The 27,427-nt window shown below is 49.9% G+C and overlaps 1 protein-coding gene across 2 annotated transcripts in view; it reads left to right on the top strand.

Moving 5' to 3' along the window:
- Window positions 1-27,427, top strand: part of drosha (drosha ribonuclease III) — a 213,962-nt gene that overhangs the window by 59,580 nt on the left and 126,955 nt on the right. For both annotated transcript variants that reach the window (XM_085989256.1, XM_085989257.1), the window contains exons 15-17: window positions 5,022-5,121; window positions 10,426-10,533; window positions 20,308-20,415. In XM_085989256.1, the coding sequence (XP_085845382.1) occupies window positions 5,022-5,121; window positions 10,426-10,533; window positions 20,308-20,415 (316 nt within the window). The remainder of the gene's footprint in view (window positions 1-5,021; window positions 5,122-10,425; window positions 10,534-20,307; window positions 20,416-27,427) is intronic.

Genomic DNA, 27,427 nt, shown 5'->3' with positions numbered 1-27,427 from the left:
AGTGCTAACCACTATGCCACCGTGCTACCATGCTATATTGCTGGGCCTTTGCAAACTTGTTGGCTCCCTCGGCAGATTGCCACCAGAGTTTGCGCATTTTTATTATAGTTTACCAGCATGCTATTGGAGATGTATGTAAGCAAATGGATTTTCAAGCCCTCGCTAGCAGTGCTTGTACAGGAAACTCTCGATTTACCGGCACCTAAATAACCGGAAATCTCTGTTAACCGGCAAAATTCAGGAGTAGGTTCGGGTAAGTTTTACTTCATATTAGTGGCCGTTCCTGAATCTGTGGCTGTGTAACCGGGGTTCCTGCACCTGTTGCCATGCAACAGGGACGCCTGGATTTGTTGCTGTGTACGGGGCTCTCATACCTTTTACTATACCTCTCTGTAATCTGGACTTTTTGCTAAACCGGCACCACGCCGGTCCCGTCGTTGCCGGATAAAAAATTTATTTTATGCAGTAAAATGCAAATTGCTCATTTATAACCGCGCCACGCTTTGGTACACGATGGCAAATAACTGGAAAAAAAACTATGATATAAAGACTGAAAATTGAATTCTGGAATATTAAAGGAACATTCCTGGTGTTCACAATTCCATCTCTACCAGCAAGAGTGGGCAGCGCATTAACTGTTGAGAGATAAGGATATGCTCGTCAAAATCATGAGAGGTCCGGACAAAGAGAGAACATGTTCCCATTGGCGGAAGGGTCGAGAACCAGAGGACACAGATTTAAGGTGATTGGCAAAAGAACCAAAGGCGACATGAGGGAAAACTTTTTTTTACACAGCGAGTGGTTAGGATCTGGAATGCGCGCCTGAGAGGGTGGTAGAGGCAGACTCAATCACGGCTTTCAAAAGGGAATTGGGTAAGTACCTGAAGGAAAAAGAATTTGCAGGACTACGGGGAAAGGCCGGGGGAGTGGGACTAGCTGAAGTGCTCTTGCAGAGAGCCGGCACGGGCTCGACGGGCCGAATGGCCTCTTTCCGTGCTGTGACCGCTCTATGATTCTAGTCCTAAGTCATTCCTGTGATAATTCAGGAGATGCTTCCAGCGCACCTGCGCCGCAAACATCAACATCATCATCTTGATGGACATTTCATAATGATACCTACATTTGCAACTTACTCCTGTCAGTCAATTCTGAACGAAGAGGTTATGCTGGCTTAGAAATTGGATCATGCCGGTTGGGTGTTGGGCGCAGGGATCAATCTCCGCACTGGAACAGGTCGGCCCCGGGCCCACCCAATATTGGAACCTGGGCCCTCATTCACGTGAGTCCGGTGAGCTGCAGGCGCCTGCTGGGTGTCCCCAGGCAGCTCGATGACCAAAGGGGATTTCCATTCCGGGGTGACGTGCCGCCGGCGGCGACAATGTTCCCTGTTTTTTTAAGTCCGAGCGCGGGCCCTTTAACTGGCCACGCGGCCCGTTCAGACTTTCGCGCCTGCCCGGTTATTCCCGCTGAAAAGCCGGTGAGCGGCCTGCGCGGGACATCCAGACCGCTGGGCAGCTCGGCGGGAACGTTGGGCAACGGCCCTCGGGTTGGTCCCGGGGGAGGGATTGGGATTGAAAAGGGGCGATCGGGAGTGGGGGGCGATTAAATGCTGGCCGGGAACGGTCTTCAGCACTGCAGTGGACTCGGGGGGGAGCACTCCCCCCGGCCCCACAGTCAGGTCACTATATATTTTTTAACATAGAATATACAGCACAGAAACTGGCCATTTGGCCCAACCAGTCGATGTTTATGCTCCAATTGAGCCTCCTCCCATCCTTCCTCATCTAAATCTATCCAGGTAACTCTCTACTACAACATAGCGCCTTTAACGTAGTAAAACATCCCAAGGCGCTTCCTTCTTCTTAGACAGTCCCTCGGAACCGAGGATGACTTGCTTCCACATTAAAAATGAGTTCTCAGGTGACTGATGAGTCCAATGCGGGACCTGCAGTCTCTGTCACAGGTGGGGCAGACGGTGGTTGAAGGGGCGCGTGGGTGGGGTGCTCGGGTTGACGTGCGCTCCTTGCGCTGTTTGCGCTTGGCTTCCGCTTGCTCCCGGCGAAGAGACTCGAGGTGTTCGGCGCCTTCCCGGATGCTTCTCCTCCACTTTGTGCGGTCTTGGGCCAGGGATTCCCAGGTGTCGGTGGGGATGTTACACTTTTTCAAGGAGGCTTTGAGGGTGTCCTTGAAGCGTTTCCTCTGCCCACCTGGGGCTCTCTTGCCGTGTCGGAGCTCCGAGTAGAGCGCTTGTTTTGGGAGTCTCGTATCGGGCATGCGGACAATGTGACCCGTCCATCGGAGCTGATCGAGCGTGGTCAAAGCTTCGATGCTGGGGATGTTGGCCTGAGCAAGAACACTGACGTTGGTGCGCCTATCCTGCCAATGGATTTGCAGGATCTTGCGGAGGCAGCGTTGGTGGTACCTCTCCAGTGCTTTGAGGTGCCTGCTGTACATGGTCCATGTCTCTGAGGCATACAGCAGGGCGGGTATCACTGCTGCCCTGTAGACCATGAGCTTAGTGCCGGATTTGAGGTCCTGGTCTTCAAACACACTCTTCCTCAGGCAACCGAAGGCTGCACTGGCACGCTGAAGGCAGTGTTGGACTTCGTCGTCGACGTCTGCCCTGTTGACAGTGGGCTCCCGAGGTATGGAAAGTGGTCCACATTGTCCAAGACCTTGTCGTGGATTTTGATAATCGGGGGGGCAGTACTGTGTGGCGGGGGCAGGTTGGTAGAGGACCTTTGTCTTATGGATGTTTAGTGTAAAGCCAATGCTCTCGTACGCTTCGGTGAAGGTGTTGACGATGGTTTGGAGTTCGACCTCCGAGTGAGCGCAGACGCAAGCGTCGTCTGCATACTGTAATTCGACGACAGAGGATGGGACGACCTTGGATCTGGACTGGAGGTGACGGAGGTTGAACAGTTTCCCGTTTGTTCTGTAAATAGGCCGGCCAGGAGTGCATTGGAATAGTCAAGTCTGGAGGTAACAAAGGCACAGGAGTGTCATCAAACAAAATTTGACACCGAGCCGCATAAGGAGATAGTAGGGCAGATGAGAGGTAAGTTTTAAGGAGCGTCTTAAAGGAGGAGAGAGGCGGAGAGGTTTAGGGAGGGAATTCCAGAGCTCAGGGCCCAGGCAGCTGAAGGCATGGCCGCCAATGGCGGAGCGATTATAATCGGGGATGCTAAGGAGGGCCAGAATTGGAGGAGCGCAGAGATCTCGGACGATTATAGTGCTGGAGGATATTAGAGATAGGGGAGGGGGGTGAGGCCATGGAAGGATTTGAAATCAAGGATGAGAATTTTAAAATCGAGGCGTTGCTCAACCGGGAGCCAATGTAGGTCAGTGAGCCCAGGGGGGTGATGGGTGAACGGGACTTGGTGCGGGTTAGGACACGGGCAGCATTTTGGAAAACCTTGAGTTTATGGAGGGTGGAATGTGGGAGGCCGGCCAGGAGTGTGTTGGAATAGTCAAGTCTGGAGGTAACAAAGGCATGGACGAGTGTTGCTGAGGCAGGAGTGGAATCGGACGATGTTCCTTTCTCCCTCATATGCTTATCTAGCTTCCCCTTAAATGCATCTATACTATCCGCCTCAACCAGTCCCTGTGGTAGCGAGTTCCACATTCTCACCACTCTGGGTGAAGAAGTTTCTTCTGAATTCCCTATTTGATTTCCTGGTCACTATCTTATATTGATGGCCTCTAGTTTTGCTCTTCCCCACAAGTGGAAACTCTCTATGTCTACTCTATCAAAACCTTTCATAATGTTTGACGTAATAAAACTCACTACGCACTTGGTTCGAGTATAAAGCAAGGCTTTAATCAACTTGTTTCAGAACATGGAAGCCTAGTTGTACTTCACTAGTTCCTTGTCTTACAAAATGTCCCTGAAAAGCTGGGGCCGATGCCCGAGGATTTATACTCCTTGGACGGCGCCACCAGCTGGCCGTTCAGCGTTATTTCACGAGTAGTTTCTTGATGAATGATGAGATTTATAACGATGTTAAAGACTTCTATTAGGTCACGCCTCAGCCTTCTCTTCTCAAGAGAAAAGTGACCCAGCCTGTTCATCCTTTCCTGTTGGGTATAACCTTTATTTACCTTTCCTGTGGCAGGCTCCAGCGGTCCCATTACTCTTTCAGGACCGCTGGTTAGGCTGCATGTGGACCACGTTTTTCTGAATGCAGCCAGCTTGCCCCCGGCTGTGTCCAAGGCAGCCCAGTTCTACAACGGGGGCTTCAAGCCGGCATCGGGCCCGTATTAGCGCATGCAAAGAGCCTAAGGCCTGTTTCAAGCCTGGGCCCCGGATGCCTCTTTTTCTGACTTTACCAATATGGCGGGTGTCACACTTCCGGCACATAGTGAGCGCGCATGCCCCGTCCGCCGTATTGGATGCACAGGCGCCCGCTTTGCGCTTGTATCTCTGTAACCTCCTCCAGCCCCACAACCCTCCGAGATCTCTGCACTCCTCCATAGAAACATAGAAGTTAGGAGCAGGAGTCGGCCATTCGGCCCCTCGAGCCTGCTCCGCCATTCAATGCGATCATGGCTGATCATCCAATTTCAGTAGTTCTGGCCTCTTGCACCCCCTCCCCCTGATTTTCATCGGCCCACCATTGGCTGCCAAGGCCCTTAAATCTGGAATTCCCTCCCTGAATCTCTCTACCTTTCCCACCTCCTTTAAGATGCTCCTTAAAACTTTGACCAAGCTTTTGGTCACCTGTCCTGATATGTCCTGTCCTGATCCTGTGGATTGGAGTCGAAAAATAATTTTTATTGATATCGCTTTTGTTAAGCGCCTTGAGAAGAAGAAGAAGGGACGTTTTCCTGTAAGTCGTTGCTTTAAAACACGCGTGCTGCCAGCGAATTTCTAGCCTGATGCGTCTGATCAAATCCAAATGGGTGAAAATTAGATGCAAGCCATCACTTGGTTGACTCAACTTGAAGTCGGTGGTGTTCGGCAGAGGGGAGATGATTTGTACGATTCGAAATTAAGCTGAAACTTGTGGTTTTTTTTTAAGGTATCAGAAGCTGTGGAAGAGCTACGTTAAACTGCGTCATCTGCTCGCAAACAGCCCGAAGGTCAAACAAGGAGACAAGCAGAAACTGGCTCAGCGAGAGGTAAGCTGTCCTGGTTCTTGTAACGCGGGTTATGTTTTCATTTAAAGTTGCACCACTTCGGTGACAAAAACAGGAAGGCAGATTATTATCTGAACGGCAATAGATTGGGAGAAGGAGAAGTGCAACGAGACCTGGGTGTCCTTGTGCACCAGTCGCTGAAGGTAAGCATGCAGGTGCAGCAGGCGGTTAAGAAGGCAAATGGTATATTGGCCTTCATAGTGAGAGGGTTCAAGTACAGGAACAAGGATGTCTTGCTGCAGTTGTACAGGGCCTTGGTGAGACCACATCTTGAGTATTGTGTGCAGTTTTGGTCGCCTTATCTGAGGAAGGATGTTCTTGCCATGGAGGGAGTGCAGCGAAGATTCACCAGGCTGATACCTGGGATGGCAGGAATGACGTATGAAGAGAGATTGCAGGAAGGATGTTCCCGATGGCGGGGGAAATCCGGAACCAGGGGTCACAGTCTAAGGATAAGGGGTAAGCCATTTAGGACAGAGATGAGGAGGAATTTCTTCACCCAGAGAGTGGTGAACCTGTGGAATTCTCTACCACAGAAGGCAGTTGAGGTCAATTCATTAAATATATTCAAGAAGGAGTTAGATAGATTTCTTAAGGCTAAAGGGATCAAGGGATATGGGGAGATAGCAGGGACAGGGTACTGAGTTTGGATGATCAGCCATGATCTCATTAAATGGCGGAACAGGCTCGAGGGGCTGAATGGCCTACTCCTGCTCCTATCTTCTCTAAGGTGGTGGTGAGCCACCTTCTTGAACCGCTGCAGTCCGTGTGGTGAAGGTACTCCCACAGTGCTATTAGGGAGGGAGTTCCAGGATTTTGACCCAGCGACGATGAAGGAACGGCCGATATATTTCCAAGTCAGGATGGTGTGTGACTTGGAGGGGAACTTGGAGGTGGTGGTGTTCCCCATGCGCCTGCTGCCTTTGTCCTTCTAGGTGGAAGGGGTCGTGGGTTTGGGAGGTGCTGTTGAAGAAGCCTTGGCGAGTTGCTGCAGTGCATCTTGTAGATGGTACACACTGCAGCCACGGTGCGCCGGTGGTGGAGGGAGTGAATGTTTAAGGTGGTGGATGGGGGGGGCGGCGGGGGTGAATGGGGACAGGGGTGGGGGGGCGGTGCATGAAAGGCCAGAGTCCGAGGTAAGAATATATCCTGGGGGGGGGGGGGCGGGGGGCTAGGGTGGTTGCACGGCTGCAGGAGTTTACAGCGATATGGCTGAGTCTATGATGGGATTTAAACACCAGTGAGTGGGCTTTGGTGTGGGATGGGAGTACGGGCAGCAGAGTTTTGTTTGAGCTGAAGTTTCCAAAGGATGGAGAATGTACGCTGACTCCGTGGGGTGAATTTTAAGCCCCCCAAAAACGGGTGGGTTGGGGGTCGGGTGAGATTTTAAAACTTTAAGGGGCAAATTGGGTTGCTTTGCGCCTCCCGTTAGCGCCCGTGGGGGGAGCACGTCTGGCGATGACGTCATCACCGTGCGCAGCGCCCCGGCCGCAAACTTCAGTCACGCCCCCTGACCTACCGCCGGACGCCATGTCTAACGGGGTCAGGGTGCCGTGTTTGCGGCCGCGATAATTAAAGGGCAGGTGCCGGGCGGCCATTTTTTTGGGGCCGCTTGCCAGCACTTGCCCCCTCCCACTTCTTCATGCGGGGTGTTGGCCGCCTTCAGTCACTCCTGTTGAGCGCCGGGCTCTTTTGCCAACACCCCGCTCCCCGGTGGTCCGGCCGGGCCCCGGTGTGCGCTGCGCTTGGCCCCTCCCCCCTTTAATCAGGGGAGGAAGGCCTGCAATGACGCGGCGCTACGTGCCGATGCGCGCGGCGCTGCTGTGCATAGCGCCGCGGTGTTGAGGGGTAGCGCCCTAGGAGGGCGGGGGAGCACTTCCAGTATTGCCCCGCCTCCTGCTTGGGCTGCTGCCACTCAATGTACAGCACGAGGGCGCTACTTTTAGTGTCCCGGCGAAGTTAGCGCCCCAAAGGGGACGTGACCGAATTTTTCGCCCTAAAGATGGAGGCGGGGACAAGGGGCGGGCAGCCAACCTGCTCATGCAGGCGGGACCCGGGAAAATCCAGACAGTGTTTTCCAGTGACGGAGAGGGAAGTGGGATTGGGCGATAGGAGGAGGATGTGTGAGCGTCAAGGGACACGAGGAAATGGTCCGAGCTGGCCTTGCCAGTGATTGCGACCCTATAAACAATTAATATATTAACCCTTTGTGACCGTAATCAATGGTTCTGTGTTAATCCAATTCTACTTTGTCATATTCATCCGTGATGAGCTGTGGGAAATATGCTGTCCATCCTGGAAATGATAGACCTTGTTAGACAGGAAATGATGAGCAGCCTGCTTACCAAGAGAATGAAAGGGATACTTCTCCTTCTGAGCAAATAATTGAATTGTAGGAGTTGACAGAAAAGCAATTGCATCTAATTGCACCTGCAAAATAATGCGCACAAAGCCCAAATGCTGTTGCTGGACGCTGGGGAGCTCAAAATGTACGATTCAAGTGATTTTTCATGCAAGTTAATTTCAGGGGCATGTCATATTAGTTTTGACATTCCTTTAGTCTTCAGCCGTACTGCGAGAGGTGTATTGGATCATTTCTAAAGAGTATCCTTAACCTTACAGAACAGAAACTGGTTTAGGAGTCGATGCTTTATGCTTCTGCCGAAAATGCAATTTTGCTTTGTCTGACATTTTCCATCCATCTTTCAGCTCAGTGCTGTGGCCACTTCAGCGCTTGTGTGTATTTAAGTAGATGAGTGAATTTCTATGCTGGTGCTTTGAAGTTCCGTGCCGTTCGCTACTTCAGCTAATTCTGGGGGAACAAGATTAGAGCATTTAGAGCTGAGGAGAACGGAGAGCAGTGCAAGAAAAAAAGAGATTCCTTTCAACTTCGAACGTCAAGTGCTGTTGAAGATTCCAAGCTCTGCATTTCTTTTACAGTCTGAGCTGTGCACCACCTGGACAGGGCAATGTTTAAAAGGCGCCTTAGGCTGCTAATTACCATCGACGCTTCCGAAATGTACCTTTTGCATCTACCATCCTCTTGCGACAACAACTTGTATTTATGTAGCGCCTTTAACGTAGTACAACGTCCCAAGGCGCTTCACAGGAGCGTTTTCAAACAAAATATGACACCGAGCCACGTAAGGAGATGTTAGGGCAGATGAAGAGGTATATTTTTAAGGAGCATCTTAAAAAGAGGAGAGAGAGGCGGAGAGGTTTAGGGAGGGAAAGCCAGAGCTTGGGGCTTAGGTAGCTGAAGGTACGGCCGCCATTGGTGGAGCGATTAAAACCGGGGATGCTCAAGCGGCCAGAATTGGAGGAGCGCGGAGGTCTTGGAGGGTTGTCGGGCTGGAGGAGATCACAGAGATATTCTACAATCTTGTAGCCTACTTTGTTGTAGACACGATTGGCTGGATTTTATCAATGGAGGTGTGTAGGAAGTGGGACTACAACTTTCGGGGTTGTAGTCCCGCCTCCATCGAGTTGTGGCCAACCCACGCGATTTTCACTTGATTGACCTTGTTGACCCCGCCCAGTGGGCTCAGCAGGCCAATTAAGGGACACCTGGCAACAGGTGACGTCACAGATTGACATTTCATCTGTCAAGAGCTTTTGACAGATGAAATATCAGCGTTTGACCGCTCTTTGAAGCTGTCAAACACTGACAATCTGTACACTAAGTTAATTCCTTCCTCTCAGGCTGATTTAGAGATCTCTCTGGAACAGAAAGCAGACTGCTGGAGATTTTGACAGCTCGCGGCCATTCTGCTTTCTGTGCCGGTGAGATGAGGGACTCCCGAGACCTGAAGGAAGGAAGGCTGCAAAGGTAAGTAAAACTTATTTAAACACTTTACACACGCCAAACACACTTACCTCTGCACTCATGCACCCATCGCTCACCTGAACACCGGACATCTCGAACCCTTCAGCCCGACGGTCTACCTCGCTAACTTGGCGTGGTTTGGAGCCGTCGGGAAGCCCACACTTCAGGGCTAAAAATAGGGATTAGGCTAAAAACTACCTGTTAACCACCTGTTAACAGGCAGTTAATTGGCACTAATCCCCTTCCCGCCTCGGGGAGGCGGGTCCCAGCAAAGGTCGGGTACCCGCCTCCTGTGAAACGGGATGGGTTCGTTCCCCCCGATTTCGCGATTTTAACCCCCCACACGCCTCCAATCCCGCCTCAACGGCCCGATGAAATTTGAGCCCGATGTCTGCAAATCTAACTAGTAGTCTATGACTACTCCCTGCAGTCACAGCCATGTTTGCTGCCTTTTAGTAAAGCACCTTCCATGTCCACTTATCAGTGAAAGACTGTCTGTTACAACTTTATTTCGCTTTGAAAAAAACCTTTTGGCCTGGTAAAGCATTTCAATATAGACTAAAATTAAGGGTCTGTGTATGCCTACAGAGCACCGGGGTGATGGGAGAACAGGATTGGTGCGAGTTAGTGCGTCTACAGGCAAACAGAATTCAAGGTTCTTGGAGGCACATTGGCCCAGAACGTCGGGTCTCCACGGGTGAGTCCGCACGGGGTACTCGCCCGTAGGCCCAATGGAAGTGCCGGTTTCCTGCATGCACTGCGCATGCGCGGGAAACCGGCACTTCCGTTCCCTGAAAGCAGGGGTTAAGAGGTTGAACGCGTGCGCGGGAGAGGCTGCGCGTGCGCATCGAACTTACATTTTTTTTGCAGGTTTCTCCGGGAGGGTAAGTCTCCAGCAAGGCCGGCTTTTTACAAGGTAAGTGGTGAATTAATTAAAATTAAAACATTTTTTCCACAGGTTTATTATTTTTAAATACTTTAAAGAAAGGTAAGTTTATTTTTAGCCCCGTTAGAAAATAAAATTATTTTTTTCAAAGATTTAAATTATTATTTAAAATAGTTATTTCATGTAATTTATAGTTTATTTAAAAAATGTGATGGTTTTTAAACATTTATTTGAAGATTTAGTGATGTGTTGGGGCCCATAGAAACTTATGAATGGGCATTCCCTGCTCCGATTGGCTCTCCGTGGCCCACGTGATCCCAGGGGACGCATCGAACTAACTGCGCCCCTCGGATACGCAAGTACTGCGCGCCGGCAGTTGGAGCAGGCCCAGGATCGGAATTCCACGGGGGCCCACAGCACAACGGCCGGCGCGTAAGGTAAGTGTAGGTCGGAGGCTTACATCCGCGGGAAGCCCCCGACCCGAATTTCTGGGCCAATATTATTTCAAGTGGTGTTGGCATTGGTACATCCCATTATCGCGCGTCAAAGAATTCTGTATTTGCATTAATTTCAGGAAGCTTTGCAGAAGATCCGACAGAAGAATACCATGCGACGTGAGGTAACAGTCGAATTGAGCAGTCAAGGTTTCTGGAAGACTGGAGTGCGCTCTGATGTCTGCCAGGTACGCATTGGCCCAGTAATACTGAATGCATTGATTTCCTTAGTAGCATGGAGGGGGCAGTGCACTCCTTTTAACTGTCTGTTTTATAGGTCCAGGCCTTTAAATAATGAAGAGTCCTACCAGAAGTCTTGAAAATTTTCAACAAATGTAGGAACAGGAGGAGGCCATTCAGCCCCTCGAGCCTGTTCCACCGTTCTGTTAGCTCACAGCTGATCTGTACCTCAACCCCATTGACCCACCTTTGCTCCATATTCCTTGATGCCCTTACCTATCAAAAATCTATCGATCTCGGTCTTAAACATTTCAGTTGACCCCCCCAGCCATTTGAGACAGAGAGTTCCAGGTTTCCGCTACCATTTATGTGCGGAGAAGTGCTTCCTGATTTCACGCCTAATTTTAAGATTATGACCCCTTCTTCTGGATTCCCCCTTCAGTTTCTATTGAATCCCTTTATCAGTTTGAAGACCTCGATTAGATCATCCCTCAATCTTCTAAAGCCAAGGGAATTCAAACCAGGCTGATGCAATCTCTCTTCATAATTTTACTTTTTAATCCCTGGTATCATTCTGCTGAATCTGTGCTGCACCCTCTCCAAGGCCAGTTTCTCTTTCCTGAGGTTCGGGGCCCAAACTGATCTCCGTACTCCAGATGGGGTCTGACCAAGGCTCTGTACAACTGAAGCATCACCTCCTCACTTTTGTATTTCAGTCCCCTGACGATAACAGCCAACATTCCATTGACCTTTTTGACAACGTCTTGTATCTAATGCACAAGCTCCTAGTGTCAGCCGTGGCTCAGTGGGCAGCGCACTCACCAACTGAGTCAGAAGGTCGTGGGTTCAAGTTCCCCCTCCAGGAACTTGAGCACATAAAGCTAGGCTGACACTCCCAGTGCAGTGCTGCAGTGTCGGATGAGACGTTAAACCGAGGCCCCGTCTGCTCTCTCGGGTGGATGTAAAAGATCCCCTGGCCACTATTTTGAAGAAGAGCAGGGTGGGGAGTTCTCCCCGGTGTCCTGGGGCCAATATTTATTCCCTCAATCAACATCACTAAAAAAAAAACCAGATTATCTGGTCATTATCACATTGCTGTTTGTGGGAGCTTGCTGTGCGTGAATTGGCTGCTGCGTTTCCCACATTACAACAGTGACTACACTTCCAAAAGTATTTCATTGGCTGTAAAGCGCTTTGAGACGTCCGGTGGTCGTGAAAGGCGCTATAGAAATGCAAGTCTTTTTTCCTTTAGCGATCGGGACACATGTACGCCTCAATCCCTTTGCTTCCTTATTCGTACATCTCCCACTAGGTCACTGCGATGAGGAGATCTGTAGACAACTCCTACTTTACATTCTTTGCTGTTCCTTAAATCTATCCGTGGTGGTTCCACTGCCTGATCACACTTCCTGAAATCCCTTCTTTCTACTGCTGTAACTGTGTCTTCTATCAATATTGATCCTCCCTCTCCTTTTCCGATTTCCTTTCCTTTTCCTAAGGATCCTGCAGTCTGGAATATTTAGCTTGCGGCCATGCCCAGCTTGCGGCCAGGTCTCTGTAATGCCGACTGCATCGCACCCCTTCACGCTGGAGTCGTGCTTCTAACTCGCGGGTTTCTGTTCTGATGCTGCGTGCGTTCACACGCTGAACCCTTATCCGGGTAACTGTCCCCCACCCTGCCCATATGTCCAACTGGTCCTTTCGCACACTCTTTGGCTCACGGTGTGGATTTTCTCCTCCCACCCCTTAGCGAGTTTAAATCTGTAGCCTTCCCTGGCCCCCAAGGGTGCTCCCAGTATCCCAGAAATCGGAAACCCTCCCTTCTGCACCTGCACAAATATTTGGGAGTCGCTATTTTAATATTTTCAAATAAAAGAAGGGAATCAGTTACTGTGTTCTGTTACGTTCCAATGTGATCTCCCATTGTTTTTCACTGAGACGTGTCGCAAACTAAAAACTGATAACTAAGTAATCACTGATGGCCGTGTGGTTGATAGTGAAGAAGGAAGCTGTAGACTGCAGGAAGATATCAATGGACTGGTCAGGTGGGCAGAAAAGTGGCAAATGGAATTCAATCCGGAGAAACATAGAAGATAGGAGCAGGAGTAGGCCATTCGGCCCCTCGAGCCTGCTCTGCCATTTAATGAGATCCAAGTGTGAGGTAATGCATTTGGGGAGGGCTAACAAGGCAAGGGAATACACAATAAATGGTAGGATACTGAGAAGTGTAGAGGAACAGAGGGACCTTGGAGTGCATGTCCACTGATCCCTGAAGGTAGCAGGACAGGTAGATTAAAGTGGTTAAGAAGGCAGGATACTTGCCTTTATTAGCCGAGGCATCGAATATAAGAGCAGGGGGGTTATGCTGGAACTGTATAAAACTCTAGTTAGGCCGCAGCTAGAATGCTGCGTACAGTTCTGGTCACCACATTACAGGAAAGATGTGATTGCACTAGAGAGGGTGCAGAGGAGATTTACGAGGATGTTGCCAGGAGTAGAGAATTTTAGCTATGAGAAACCCTTATCGCATTTAAAAGGTACAGTACTTGGATATGCTCTTGAAGTCCCGGAACCTACAGGGCTACGGACCAAGAGCTGGAAAGTGCGATTAGGCTGGAGAGCTCATTTTTGGCTGGTACACACACGATGGGTCGAAATGGCCTCCTTCCGCGCCGTGAATTTCTCTGATTCTATGATGAACAATGTTTTTCTATTGACTGTTAATCCTCGCACACCCGCCTGATAGCCCCTACGCCCTCGGGAGCCCTTCTTAGAGCCCAGACACCATTGGACACCCCACTTCTACTCCCTTTACGCTCGTGCACTCTCCTTAGACTCCTGCACCCTCAGGAATCCTCCTTCGACTCCATACGCCCTTGCGCACCCACTTGAGACCCTGTTAGCCATCGCACTCCCTGGTTAGACCCTGTACACACTAGCCAGCCATCCTTAGAATCTCTACAGCCTATTTAGAACCCCACGCCCTCGGGCATCGTCCTTATAACTGTTGGTCCTCACACACCCTCCTCGGGTCCCAGACACCCTCGTGACCATGTATCCTCCTCTGCTTCAAATATTTTTCCACTTTTCCCTTAAAAAAAAATGCGATAGTTTCTGCCTCGGCTGCTCACTGTGTGACGAAGCATTCCTTGCTCCGTAAACTCCCTGCATCAAGAAATGTCTCCTAACCTCTGGCGTCACGCTCCTAGTGCTGATTTTCAATTCATCACACCTCACTGTGGCTCAGTGGGCAGCGCCCTTGCCTTGGAGTCAGAAGGCTGTGGGTTCAAGTCCCCGCTCCAGAGACTTGAGCACAAAAATAAGAACATAAGAAATAGGAGCAGGAGTAGGCCAATCGGCCCCTCGAGCCTGCTCCGCCATTCGATAAGATCATGGCTGATCTGATCCTAACCGCCAATCTACTATCACAGAACCATCTCCTGAATCGAACAGAATTAGACACACGAAATAGGAGCAGGATCAGGCTACACGGCCCCTGGGCCCGCTCCGCTACCCACAGGGCCATGTCCGATCCGAACCTAGACTCATGTCCAAATTCCTGCCCGCTCCCCATAACCCTTTATTCCCTTTACTTCTAGGAAACTGTCTATTTCTGTTTTAAATTTATGTAATGATGTAGCTTCTACAGCGTTTTGGGGCAGCATATTCCATGGACCTACCACCCTCTGAGTGAAGTCGTTCCTCCTCATCTCAGTTTTGAAAGAGCAGCCCCTTATTCTAAGACTATGCCCCCAGTTCTAGTTTCACTCATCATCGGGAACATCCTCCCCGCATCCACCCGATCCAACCCCTTCACAATCTTATATGTTTCAATAAGATCGCCTCTCATTCTTCTGAACTCCAATGAGTAGAGTCCCAATCTACTCAACGTCTCCTCATATGTCCATCTAGGCTGACACTCCCAGTGCGGTACTGAGGGAGTGCTGAACTGTCAGAGGTGCCAACTTTAGATGAAACGTTAAACCCAGGCCCCGTCTGCTCTCTCTCAAGTGAACGTAAAAGATCCCATGGCACTATTTCGAAGAAGAGCTGGGGGAGTTATCCCCGGTGTCCTGGGGCCAATATTTATCCCTCAAATGGCTGTAAAGCGCTTTGGGATGTCCGGTGGCCGTGAAAGGCGCTGTATAAATGCAAGTCCTTTCTTTCCCTTCCTTACTGACCGGCTGCCCACCCACCTACCTCTGACTTGGAAATATATCGGCCGTTCCTTCATCGTCGCTGGGTCAAAATCCTGGAACTCCCTTCACCACACGGACTGCAATGGTTCAAGAAGGCGGTTAAGAAGGCAAATGGTATGTTGGCCTTCGTAGCAAGAGGGTTCGAGTACAGGAACAAGGATGTCTTGCTACAGTTGTACAGGGCCTTGGTGAGACCGCACCTTGAGTATTGTGTGCAGTTTTGGTCACCATACCTGAGGAAGGACGTTCTTGCCATGGAGGGAGTGCAGCGAAGATTCACTAGGCTGATACCTGGGATGGCAGGAATGACGCATGAGGAGAGATTGTGTCGATTGGGCTTATACTCACTGGAGTTTAGAAGATTGAGAGGGGATCTCATCGAAACCTATAAAATTCTGTCAGGCCTGGACAGACTAGATGCAGGAAGGATGTTTCTGATGGCCAGGGAGTCCAGAACCAGGGGTCATAGTCTAAGGATAAGGGGTAAGCCATTTAGGACTGAAATGAGGAGGAATTTCTTCACCCAGAGAGTGGTGAACCTGTGGAATTCTCTGCCACAGAGGGCGGTGGAGGCCAGTTCATTAAATATATTCAAGAAAGAGTTGGATATATTTCTTGAGGCTAAAGGGATCAAGGGATATGGGGAGAAGGCAGGGACAGGGTACTGAATTTGGACGATCAGCCATGATCTCATTGAATGGCGGAGCAGGCTCGAAGGGCTGAATGGCCTACTCCTGCTCCTATCTTCTATGTTTCTATGAAGGCGGCTCACCACCACCTTCTCAAGTCTAGAACCAGGGGGCCACAGCCTCAGGATAAAGGGTCGGCCATTCAGGACTGAGATGAGAAGAAATTTCTTCACACAGAGGGTGGCGAATCTTTGGAATTCTCTACCCCAGAGGGCTGTGCAGACTCAGTCATTGGATATATTCAAAACAGAAGTCGATAGATTTCTGACTAGTAAGGACATCAAGGGCTATGGCGATTGGGCCGGTGAATGGAATTGAGGCAGAAGATCAGCCATGATCTGATTGAATGGCGGAGCAGGCTTGAAGGGCCGAATGGCCGACTCCTGCTCCTATTTCTTATGTTCTTATGTTCTCAAGGGGCAATTAGGGATGGGCAATAAATGCTGGGCCTTGCCAGCGCACATCCCATGAATGAATAAATAAAAAGGAATACAGAAAGAAGTAAGAAATGTATCTTTGCTCTGGCTTGAGGGTTGCTAGAAGTGGTTTATTCCCACCATGGAATAGTACGTTTCCAGAAAAACTTTCCACCAAAAGCTGTTCAGCGCTGTATCAATCGCTGAATCATGAGCTGAATTATGTCTGGTTATGGAAGCGTTTGAAGGTTAAAAGAATAAGTATGCACGCACGTCGTTATACAAAGACTTAACATTAATGAGATATTGATAAAACCACTTGGAACTGTCTGAATTACAACAGGAAGTTAAAGGTCTGCTTTTGCTGCAGTGAATTTAGCCAGAAGTCAATCAACATAATTTTATTGGAGCAATAGCACACAGGAAGGTGTGCATCTCTTAAATGGTTCGATCAAAGGCTCCCTATTATGACCCTTACAAAAAGCTGAGTGCGAGTAATCGTCATGCCAACACTTGCAATTCACACTAGCTTTTCAGTTCGTTATTGCTGATAGATCCCTCGTTTGCGGTTGTCGACGATTTTGAAGTGCCCTGGTTAATTTTGCGCTCTCTAGCCCGGGGAGACTAATTGTAGTTCTTGTGCTTATCATTATCATCATCCCGGCTGAGACAACGAACAGCGCCAAGCACGAACTGACCGTGGAGTCTTCAAGGTCTCTCTTACTCCCTGAGGTGTTTTCACCCACAGATCCGTTGGAGGAGGCAGCTTTTATTCAACTTGTCCCGGTTTCCTCCCTTTGCCCTCTTTCCCCCCCCCCCCCCCCCCCCCCCCGCTCCTGCTATTGATGCTTACTGGGGTACAGTCACAGCACGCCTCAGGCATTGAATCTAGGGTCTTATATTTTTGCCGGGCAAAAGGGTATAAGTAAAAGGATGTGGAGCCAAGGCAGGTGGATGGAGTTGAGATACAGATCAGCCACGATCTCATTGAATGGCAGAACAGGCTCGAGGGGCTGAATGGCCTCCTCCTGTTCCTATGTTGCAGCCACACTGCATCCACTGAACCATCAAGGCGGCTTTCATAGAAATTATTTTTATTTAAGGCTAAGAAAGTTCTTGAGTCTTTTTTAAATTTGTTCCTGGGATGTTGGCATCGCTGGCAAGGCCAGCATTTATTGCCCATCCCTAGTTGCCCTCGAGAAGGTGGTGGTGAGCCGTCGCCTTGAACCCCTGCAGTCCGTGGGGTGAAGGTACTCCCACAGTGCTGTCAGGGAGGGAGTTCCAGGATTTTGACCTAGCAACGATGAAGGAATGGCCCGATATATTTCCAAGTCAGGATGGTGTGTGACTTGGAGGGGAACTTGGAGGTGGTGGTGTTCCCATGCGCCTGCTGCCCTTGTCCTTCTAGGTGGAAGAGGTCGCGGGTTTGGGAGGTGCTGCCGAAGAAGCCTTGGCGAAGTTGGGTGAAACCACGCAACTGCTGCGGGTTCTGCAGTAATTCTAAGACAATCAGAAGCATTTTTCTCGGGCTAACTTCTGCCTCAAAACAGGTACAGGAAACTCTTTTTTATCCGGCACCGACGGGACCGGCGTGGTGCCGGTTTATCAAAAAGTCCGGATTACAGAGAGGTATAGTAAAAGGTACGAGAGCCCCGTACACGGCCACAGATCCAGGCATCCCTGTTGCATGGCAACAGGTGCAGGAACCCCAGTTACACGGCCACAGATCCAGGAACGGCCACTAATGTGAAGTAAAACTTACCTGAACCTACTCCTGAATTTTGCCGGTTAAGAGAGATTTCCGGTTATTTAAGTGCCGGTAAATCGAGAGTTTCCTGTATTTGGATGGCCTGACGAGACCAGGGGTGGCGAGCTCCTGACTCCAGTTAGGAGACTTGCAACTGTCAACCTGCTGTTTGGATTTGATTTCGCTACCCCACCCTAGTTAAGCATTGCTTGCTGGATGAAGGCACCTTGGAATATGTCGGGGGCCTAACAAACAGAAATGCATCAATTCATATGGGTTTCCTTTGGTTTATGAATAGAGGCGTCGAATTTAAAAGCAAAGAGGTCATGCTTATAAATCACTGGTTAGGCCTCAGCTAGAGCATTGTGGACAATTCTGGGCACCGCACTTCAGGAAAGACATAAAGGCCTTAGAAAGGATACAGAGGAGATTAACAGGATGTTACCAGGGATGAGGGACTTCAGTTATGAGGAGAGGTTGGGAAAGTTAGGACTGTTCTCCTTGGAACAGAGAAGGCTAAGAGAGGTAAACTAATAGAGGTTTTCAAGATGATGCATTTGGGAAGGGCTCACAAGGCAAGGGAATACACATTAAATGGTAGGACACTGAGTAGTGTAGAGGAACAAAGGGACCTTGGAGTACAGGTCCACAGATCCCTGAAGGTAGCAGGACAGGTAGATAAGGTGGCCAAGAAGGCATACGGGATACTTTCCTTTATTAGTCGAGACATTGGGCTAAAAATTCAGTTGGGCGCCGTTTGGGGCGCCAAGCTCGCCTGGGCACCGGAATTACCGCTGCGAGCGGAGCCACTTGCGCCATCGGGATATTCAGTTTCTGCGCCCCAAACGGAAGCGGGCCGCTACTCGAGGCTCCCCGCGCCCCACTTGGGGCGCTCGCCCTGAATATCGGCGCGCTAAGGGCCGCAGCGGTACTGCAGGCCTTCCTCCCACTGTTAAGGGGGAGGTGCCTGCAACAGCGCGATCCCCGCTCGCGAGTGCCGGCAAATGAGCCCGGCACCAAGGAGAAGTGCCGGGCTCTCGGGGAAACAGCCGGCAATGCCGCGGGGGGGGGGGGGGGTTAGGAGGCCGGGGACGGAGGTGCTGGCAGGCGGGCGCCCGCACCTCCACCTTAACTAGCGCCACTACCGCCACAGGTAGGCCCTGTGAACCGGTCGCTATTTGCGACCGGCGTTAAAGAGGTGGGCGCGACCAAATATGGTCAGCGGGGCGCTGCGCACACCGATGACGTCATCGGTGGCGGGACAGCGCTACAGGCTAACGCCGCCATTAGCGACCCGCTAAATATCGCGGGAGGTGTGGCCAGTGGCGCTAAAGCCACTGAGTGCCCTCTTTGGGCGCTAACTGGTGGCGCAGGCCACTGAATTTCTAGGCCATAGAATATAAGAGCAGGGAGGTTATACTTGAACTGTATAAAACACTAGTTAGGCCACAGCTAGAGTACTGCGTGCAGTTCTGGTCACCACATTACAGGAAAGATGTGATTGCACTAGAGAGGGTACAGAGGAGATTTACGAGGATGTTGCCGGGACTGGAGAATTTTAGCTATGAGGAGAGATTGGGTCGGCTGGGGTTGTTTTCTTTGGAACAGAGGAGGCTGAGGGGAGATTTAATTGAGGTGTATAAAATTATGAGGGGCCTGGATAGAGTGGATAGGAAGGACCTATTTCCCTTAGCAGAGAGGTCAATAACCAGGGGGCAGAGATTTAAAGTAATTGGTAGAAGGATTAGAGGGGAGTTGAGGAGAACTTTTTTCACCCAGAGGGTGGTGGGGGTCTGGAACTCACTGCCTGAAAGGGTGGTAGAGGCAGAAACCCTCATTGCATTTAAAAAGTACTTGGATATGCTCTTGAAGTGCCGGAACCTGCAGGGCTACGGACCAAGAGCTGGAAAGTGGGATTAGGCTGGAGAGATATTTGTCGGCCAGCACGGACACGATGGGCCGAATGGCCTCCTTCTGTGCTGTAACTTTCTATGATTCTGTGAGCGGTTTCGATAGAGTGGAGAGAAAAAAAAACTATTCCCTTTGGCGAGTGGGTCAATAACCAGAGGTCATCGATTCAAAATCATTGGCCAAAGATCTCGAGGGGAGAGGAGGAGAAACGTTTCACGGAGTTGCCGGGGTCGGGAACGCTCGACCTGAAAATGTGTCGGAAGCTGATTCCATCAATAATTGTAAAAGGGAGTTGGGCAGGTACCCCGAGGACGAGGAACTTACAGGATGATGTACAAAAAAGCCTTGGGTGGGTGGGGGGTGGGGAGGGGTGGTCTCGACAGCTCTTTCAAAGAGCCGGCACAGGCACGACGGGCCGAATGGCCTCCTCCTGTGCGGTAAGTTTCCATGATCTCAATAAACTGGCATTGAGAGTTAATCGGGCAGCCCGTGGCTTTGAGTGTTGCATGCAGGGGGGTGGGAGACGGCAGCGGTGAGAATCGGACCGAAGGAGCACAGTGGTAGATTTTTGAACAGATCGGCGCTCCTGAAACACGGCTTCTCACACCCGGAACAAGGACTTGGTGAAATCGATGGAAGGAAAGTCCTGCGGGTCTGGTGGCCCCGCTGCCTGAATTCTCGATATGTTCTCCTCGCTGTCTGAAGCTCCGCTCCGGGAGCACAAGTTAGTCGAATTAGCTCTCTGGTGTTTTATGGAGGGGTGGGGGAGACTTTCGTCGCTCCAGCAATTCTTCCTGAATGTTTATTCTGTTTCTTGCAGCACGCCATGATGTTGCCCGTATTGACCCACCACATCCGATACCATCAGTGTCTTATGCACCTGGATAAGCTGATCGGCTACAAGTTTAAAGAGCGCTGTCTCCTCCAGGTAAACATTCCTCAACTTGACTTGTTTCCGCTGTAAAGCTTCGGTAACCACCCCATGTTCACGTTCCTTAAGTCCGTGATTTGCGGTTTTGTTTGGGAAGGGGGAGGACGTGGTGGGATTCAAGGACAATCTCCTGCGGTCCTGTTTTGTTTGGGAGGGGGGAATTGGGGGGGAGGAGACCAATGTTCCCCTGTAAGCCGAGCGGCCACACAGCCAGCTCCACCGGCTTTTAAATGGGACATTGGCGGGAACTGTCTCTTGGTGTCCTATCCAAAATTCCTACTTCAATCAACACCACCAAAAGAAACCCAGATTTCACTGTTTTGTTTTCTCTCTTTGCTGTTTGCGGGATCGTGCTGTGCACAGAATGTCTCGATGTGCTTTGCAAACATAGAAACATAGGAAAATAGGAGCAGGAGTCGGCCATTCAGCCCTTGGAGCCTGCTCCACCATTCAATATGATCATGGCTGATCCTCTATCTCAATACCATATTCCCGCTCTCTCCCCATACCCCTTGATGCCTTTTGTGTCTCAAAATCTATCTATCTCCTTCTTAAATATATTCAGTGACTTGGCCTCCACAGCCTCCTGTGGTAGAGAATTCCACCGGTTCACCACCCTCTGAGTGAAGAAATTTCTCCTCATCTCAGTCCTAAATGTCCTACCCCGTATCCTGAGACTGTGACCCCTCGTTCTAGTCCCCCCCAGCCAGGGGAAACATCCTCCCTGCATCCAGTCTGTCTAGCCCTGTCAGAATTTTATACCTTTCAATGAGATCCCCTCTCATTCTTCTAAACTCTAGTGAACTCTTAGCACGGTGGCATAGTGGTTAGCACTGTTGCCTCACAGCGCCAGGGACCCGGGTTCGAATCCGGCCTCGGGCGACTGTCTGTGTGGAGTTTGCACATTCTCCCCGTGTTTGCGTGGGTTTCCTCCCACAGTCCAAAGATGTGCGGGTTAGGTTGATTGGCTATGATAAATTGAACCTTAGTGTTAGGGGGATTAAATACGTGGGGTTACGGGGATCGGGTGGGATATGTGTCGGTGCAGGCTCGATGGGCCGAAATGGCCTCTATCTGCACTGTGGGGTTTCTGTGATTTCTGTGAATACAGGCCTAGTCGACCCAATCTCTCCTCATACGACAGTCCTGCCATCCCAGGAATCAGCCTGGTGAACCTTCGCTGCACTCCCTCTATGGCAGCGTGACTGACTGTTTTGGAATGAATGCAGTGACCTTTCTTTCTTGCTCAGAGTTAAAACTCTTCAAAGTTTGCATGGACCTGGTATAAGACTCTACGCAGTTTCTAACTATTTGAAAGTTTTCCAATTATTGGAAAAAGAAGCAGGCTGACTCTGCTCTCTATCGCAATAGAGACTCAAATATCCACTGAAAAACTGCAGGGATTTTAACTCGCTGCTGCTTTTATTCATCCGCTGACCCTTGTTTTCCCTGTGGATATACTGAGGGCTGAGAACAAACTGTAGGCTTGTTTTAATGTTGCTATGAAGCTGTGTTATTTTTCTCTCTGCCGGTCATTAATGGCAACACTCTGTCCTTAACACTTATTCAAAAGGTTTGACCTTCAAGTCAGGAACTGGTGGGAACCGTTGAAAAGAAAAAAAAAAAAAGACTTGCATTTCTATAGCGCCTTTCATGACCTCCGGACGTCCCAAAGCGATTTGCAGCCAATGAAGTACTTTTTGAAGTGTGGTCACTGTTGTAATGTAGGAAACGCGGCAACCAATTTGCGCACAGCAAGCTCCCACAAACAGCAATGTGATAATGACCAGATAATCAGTTTTAGTGATGTTGATTGAGGGATAAATATTGGCCCCAGGACACCAGGGGAAACTCCCCTGCTCTTCTTCAAAATAGTGCTGTGGGATCTTTTACGTCCACCTGAGAGAGCAAACAGGGCCTCGGTTTAACGTCTTGTCCGAAAGGCGGCACCTCCGACAGTGCAGCGCTCCCTCAGTACTTTAAAAAAAAATTTGCTTATGGGATCTGGGCATCGTTGGCAAGGCCAGCATTTATTGCCCATCCCTAATTATCCTCGAGAAGGTGGTGGTGAGCCGCCGCCTTGAACCGCTGCAGTCCGTGTGGTGAAGGTGCTCCCACAGTGCTGTTAGGGAGGGAGTTCCAGGATTTTGACCCAGCGACGATGAAGGATCGGCGATATACTTCTAAGTCAGGATGGTGTGTGACTTGGAGGGGAACTTGGAGGTGGTGGTGTTCCCATGCACCTGCTGCCCTTGTCCTAGGTGGAAGAGGTCGCGGGTTTGGGAGGTGCTGCCGAAGAAGCCTTGGCGAGTTGCTGCAGTGCATCTTGTAGATGGTACACACTGCAGCCACGGTACGCCGGTGGTGGAGGGAGTGAATGTTTAAGGCGGTGGATGGGGTGCCAATCAAGTGGGCTGCTTTGTCCTGGATGGTGTCGAGCTTCTTGAGTGTTGTTGGAGCTGCACTCATCCAGGCAAGTGGAGAGTATTCCATCACACTCCTGACTGCCTTATAGATGGTGGAAAGGCTTTGAGGAGTCAGGAGGTGAGACACCCGCCTCAGAATACCCAGCCTCTGACCTGCTCTTGTTGCCACAGTATTAATGTGGCTGGTCCTGTTAAGTTTCTGGTTAATGGTGACCCCCCCCAGGATGTTGGTGGTGGGGGATTTGGTGATGGCAATGCCGTTGAATGTCAAGGGGAGGTGATTAGACTCTCGCTTGTTGGAGATAGTCATTGCCTGCCACTTCTGCGGCGCGAATGTTACCTGCCACTTATCAGCCCAAGCCTGAACATCGTCCAGGTCTTGCTGCATGCGGGCATGGACTGCTTCATTATCTGAGGAGTTGTGAATGGCACTGAACACTGTGCAGTCATCAGCGAGCATCCCCATTCCTGACCTTATGTTGGAGGGAAGGTCATTGATGAAGCAGCTTAAGATGGTTGGGCCTAGGACACTGCCCTGAGGAACTCCTGCAGCGATGTCCTGGGGCTGTGATGATTGACCACCAACCACCACAACCATCTTCCTGCACTGGAGTGTCAGCCTCGACTTTTTGTGCTCAAGCTGAGGTATCTTTTCATGTACCAGTGTCTTTTGATCACTCTTATTCCTGAGTGTTTTTGTTTTAACAATGCCACTGAAAGCAGAGGTAGCAAGTAAAAAGAAAATCTGTTCTCCAATGCCCTTTCTCTGCATTTCAAATCTTAAGGCCCGTGAATATGGAAACAATTGGATGTTGATTATGGTTAACGATATCCGCCTTTTATGTGGATGAGACGTTAAACCGAGGCCCCGTCTGCTCTCTCAGGTGGACGTAAAAGATCCCACGGCACTATTTTGAAGAAGAGCAGGGGGAGTTCTCCCCGGCGTCCTGGGGCCAATATTTATCCCTCAATCAACATCACTAAAAACAGATTATCTGGTCATTATCACATTGCTGTTTGTGGGAGCTTGCTGTGCGCAAATTGGCTGCCGCATTTCCTACATTACAACAGTGACTACACTTCAAAAAGTACTTAATTGGCTGTAAAGCACTTTGGGACGCCCGGTGGTCGTGAAAGGCGCTATAGAAATGCAAGTCTGTCGTTCCTGTTACAAGCTCAAAGTTGCAAAATATATGTAAGATACTTGTTTGAAGCCTTCCACTTTTTCATCCCAGTACTTGCTTGAATGCTACAATTCACTGATTTCTACAGCTTTACTGTTCCTTTCAGTGTACCCTTGACCTCTGCGAAGGGACTAGGTTAAGAGAGAGAATGTTTATCACGTTTTATTGTCGATGGTAATGTTGAAGCAGTGAATGCCATGTCTTCCTATGTCTCTGTATCAGTTCGAGGTCTTTCTTTTTTTACTGTCAAGTTCCTCTGGTTTGGAGTTTGTTATTGTAACGGTACAGCACTTGTTTTGTCATTTTTTTTCTTATTTGATACACTGGCAGTGTGATCTGATGGTATAACTTTAAAAAATATTTTCACTGAACCAAGCTTACGAATCGACAGTTCCCACAAAGAAAACTTTCAGCCCTGTACTTTAAGGGTTGCCTTGAGCCATATATCATTCTTTTTGATTATTCATTCACGCTTCGCCGTAAAGCGCTTTGGGACGTCCTGAGGTCATGAACGGTGCTGTAGAAATTGCGAGTCTTTCTTTCCTAATTGCTGCTTTATGTACTCGGGCGTGCGCGCACACACTGGGGTGCAGGTTGGGAATCATGTAGGTGCTTTTTGAAGACGTGGGATGGGGTGACTTTCAATTTTTCAACACGGCGTCTTTGCCTGAAAGTAAGTCGGCTTGTAGAGGGACAGAGCAAACGCAGTGTTGGGCCTCTGACAGGAAAGCATGCTGGACATTACCGGCACTGAGTGCAGAGTGGGCCAGTACTGACCGCCATTCACTTACTCAACCACAGCAACCTGCAGTTATACAGCACTAATCCAAGGTGCTTCACAGGAGTGCATGGGAAATGGGCGCTGAGCCAAAGAAGGAGAAATTAGATCGGGGGGGGGGGGGGGCGGTGGCGGGGAAACTAAAAGCTTGGTCAAAGAGGTGAGTTTTAAGGAGGGTCTCAAAGGAAAGAGAGCGAGGGAGAGGCCGGGGGGTTTAGAGAGAGAATTCCGGAGAGTGGCACCTGGGTGGATGAAGGCATGGCCGCTAGTGGAATGCAGGCTACACAAGAGGCCGGAGTTGGAGGAACAGAGGATGCTGGGAGAGGTTACAGAGATGGGGAGGAGTGAGACCATGGAAGGATTTCACGATGAGCGCGGGAATTTTAAATTTGCGACGCTTTGGGACCTGGAGCCAACATGGAGGTCAGTGAGGACGCATGTGATTGGTGAGCAGGACAGGATATGAGCAGCATAAGTTTGGATGAGCTCGAGCTTACGGATGGTGGAGGGTGGGAAGATGTCCAGGAGAACAATACAGTAATCGAGTCTGGAGATGACCAAGGCATTGACGAGGGTTTCAGCGGCAGATGGGCTGAGGAAGCGATGGAGGCGGACAATGCTACGTAAGTGGAATTGGGCAAACTTTATGATGGAGAGGCTATGAGGTCGGAAACTCGCACTCCGGGTTGAACAAGGTTTCGAAGTTGCGAGCAGTCTAGTTCAGTCCGAGACAGTAGACAAGATGGGGGGCTTGGGTTGGGTTGGTGAGGATATGTGTTTCTGGTGGGGGCTAAAGACAATGGTCTTGGGCTTCATAGTGCTTACATGGAGGAATCGCCGGTCATCCAGGTGTGGCTGTCGAACAAGCAGTCTGACAGCACAGAGGCAGTGGAGGGGGTCAAGAGAGATGATGCAGAGGTAGAGCTGGGTGCCATTCCTGTACATACGGAAACTGACCCCATGGCTGTAAACAAACAAACAGTATAAAAAGACCAGGCTAGTGCGAGTCAGCAGAGAGTGCTGTGAGTTTGGGTAAGTGTGTGAGTTCTTTAATTGTTATTTCTCTTTAAATCATTCTTGATAAGATTACTTAAGCAGTTTAAGTAAAGGGGAAAACTTAAATATTTGGGATTCTGTTGGTTTAAGAAGAGTAAAACAAGGTTACACTGCAGTAGGAGTAAATTGGCACAGCAGGCAGTGGAAACCAGTTTTCTAACCAATCAGCAGGGGTGACTCATTTGGCTGTAAACAAACAAACAGTATAAAAAGACCAGGCTAGTGCGAGCAAGCACTGAGTGCGAGTCAGCAGAGTGCTGTGAGTTTGGGTAAGTGTGTGAGTTAGGGTAAGTGGGGTGTTAGGTGCTCTTTTCAAACTTTAACTCTGTGGGTTGTAGTTAATAAGGCCTTTCTGGTGCAGAGTGACTGTTGGTAAACCAGTTAACTGGTGTAATTAGAGGGATTGATTTAAATTAAATCCAATTAATTAAAGGGGATACTAGCATCTATAATCGGGCAGAGGGTGTACATAACTAACAATAAAAAATTTAATTACATAGAATGGAGCAGGTGATGTGTTACTGTTGCGAGATGTGGGAGCCGGTGAACCCCATTGAGGCTCACGGTGATTACGTCTGTGACAAGTGTCTGCTGCTACAGGAACACCAGCTCCGTGTTGATGAGCTGGAGTCTGAGCTTCAGACACTGCGACACATCAGGGAGGGGGAGAAGTACCTGGACTCTGTGTATCAGGAGGTGATCACACCTATGAAGTTAATTAATTCAGATGTAGCCCATGGTCAGGGACAGGACGGTGTGACTACAAGTGAGGCAGGTACAGGGATCCAGGAGGTAGAGCTGGAGGAGCCGCAGCCCTTGCTCTTGTCCAGCAGGTTCGAGGTTCTTACTCCCTGTGGGGACGGGAACAGGGACTGCAGGGAGGATGAGCAACCTGGCCACAGCACCGTGGAACGGGGGGCCAGTCAAAAGGGGGGAGTAACTAGAAATGTTGTAGCGGTAGGGGATAGTATTATTAGGGGGATAGATAGAGTTCTCTGCAGCCAAGAGCGAGAGTCCCGAAGGCTGTGTTGCCTACCCGGTGCCAGGGTTAAGGACATCTCCTCTGGGCTGGAAAGAAACTTGCAGTGGGAGGGGGTGGATCCAGTTGTCGTGGTCCATGTTGGTACAAACGACGTAGATAGGACTAGGAAGCCGGTTCTGCTAAAGGAGTATGAGCAGCTAGGGGTCAAATTAAAAAACAGAACCTCAAGGGTCTGAGCCACGAGCGAATTTGGCTAGGACAAATAAAATTAGAGAGTTAAATGCGTGGCTCAAAGACTGGTGTGGGAGAAATGGGTTTTGCTTCCTGGGACACTGGCACCAGTACTGGGGCAGGAGGGAGCTGTTCCGTTGGGACGGGCTTCACTTGGCCAGTGCTGGGACCAGAGTCCTGGCAGATCATATAACTAGGGCTGCAGAGAGGGCTTTAAACTAACTAGTTGGGGGGAGGTTCCTAGAGAGCAAATAACAAAAATGACAACAGAGAAGGTCATAGACTTAGGTAGCAGTGGGGAAATTAAAAACCAGAGCGTGTCAGGAAGGGGCAGAAGGTATGGAGTAAAAGG

This window comes from Somniosus microcephalus, chromosome 5, assembly GCF_052327205.1.
Source record: "Somniosus microcephalus isolate GS21.2 chromosome 5, FLI_Smic_1.0, whole genome shotgun sequence".
In the NCBI taxonomy this organism is placed as follows: Eukaryota; Metazoa; Chordata; class Chondrichthyes; order Squaliformes; family Somniosidae; genus Somniosus; species Somniosus microcephalus.
Note: the sequence above shows the minus strand (reverse complement) of the source record. Positions and strands in the feature narration are given on the sequence as shown.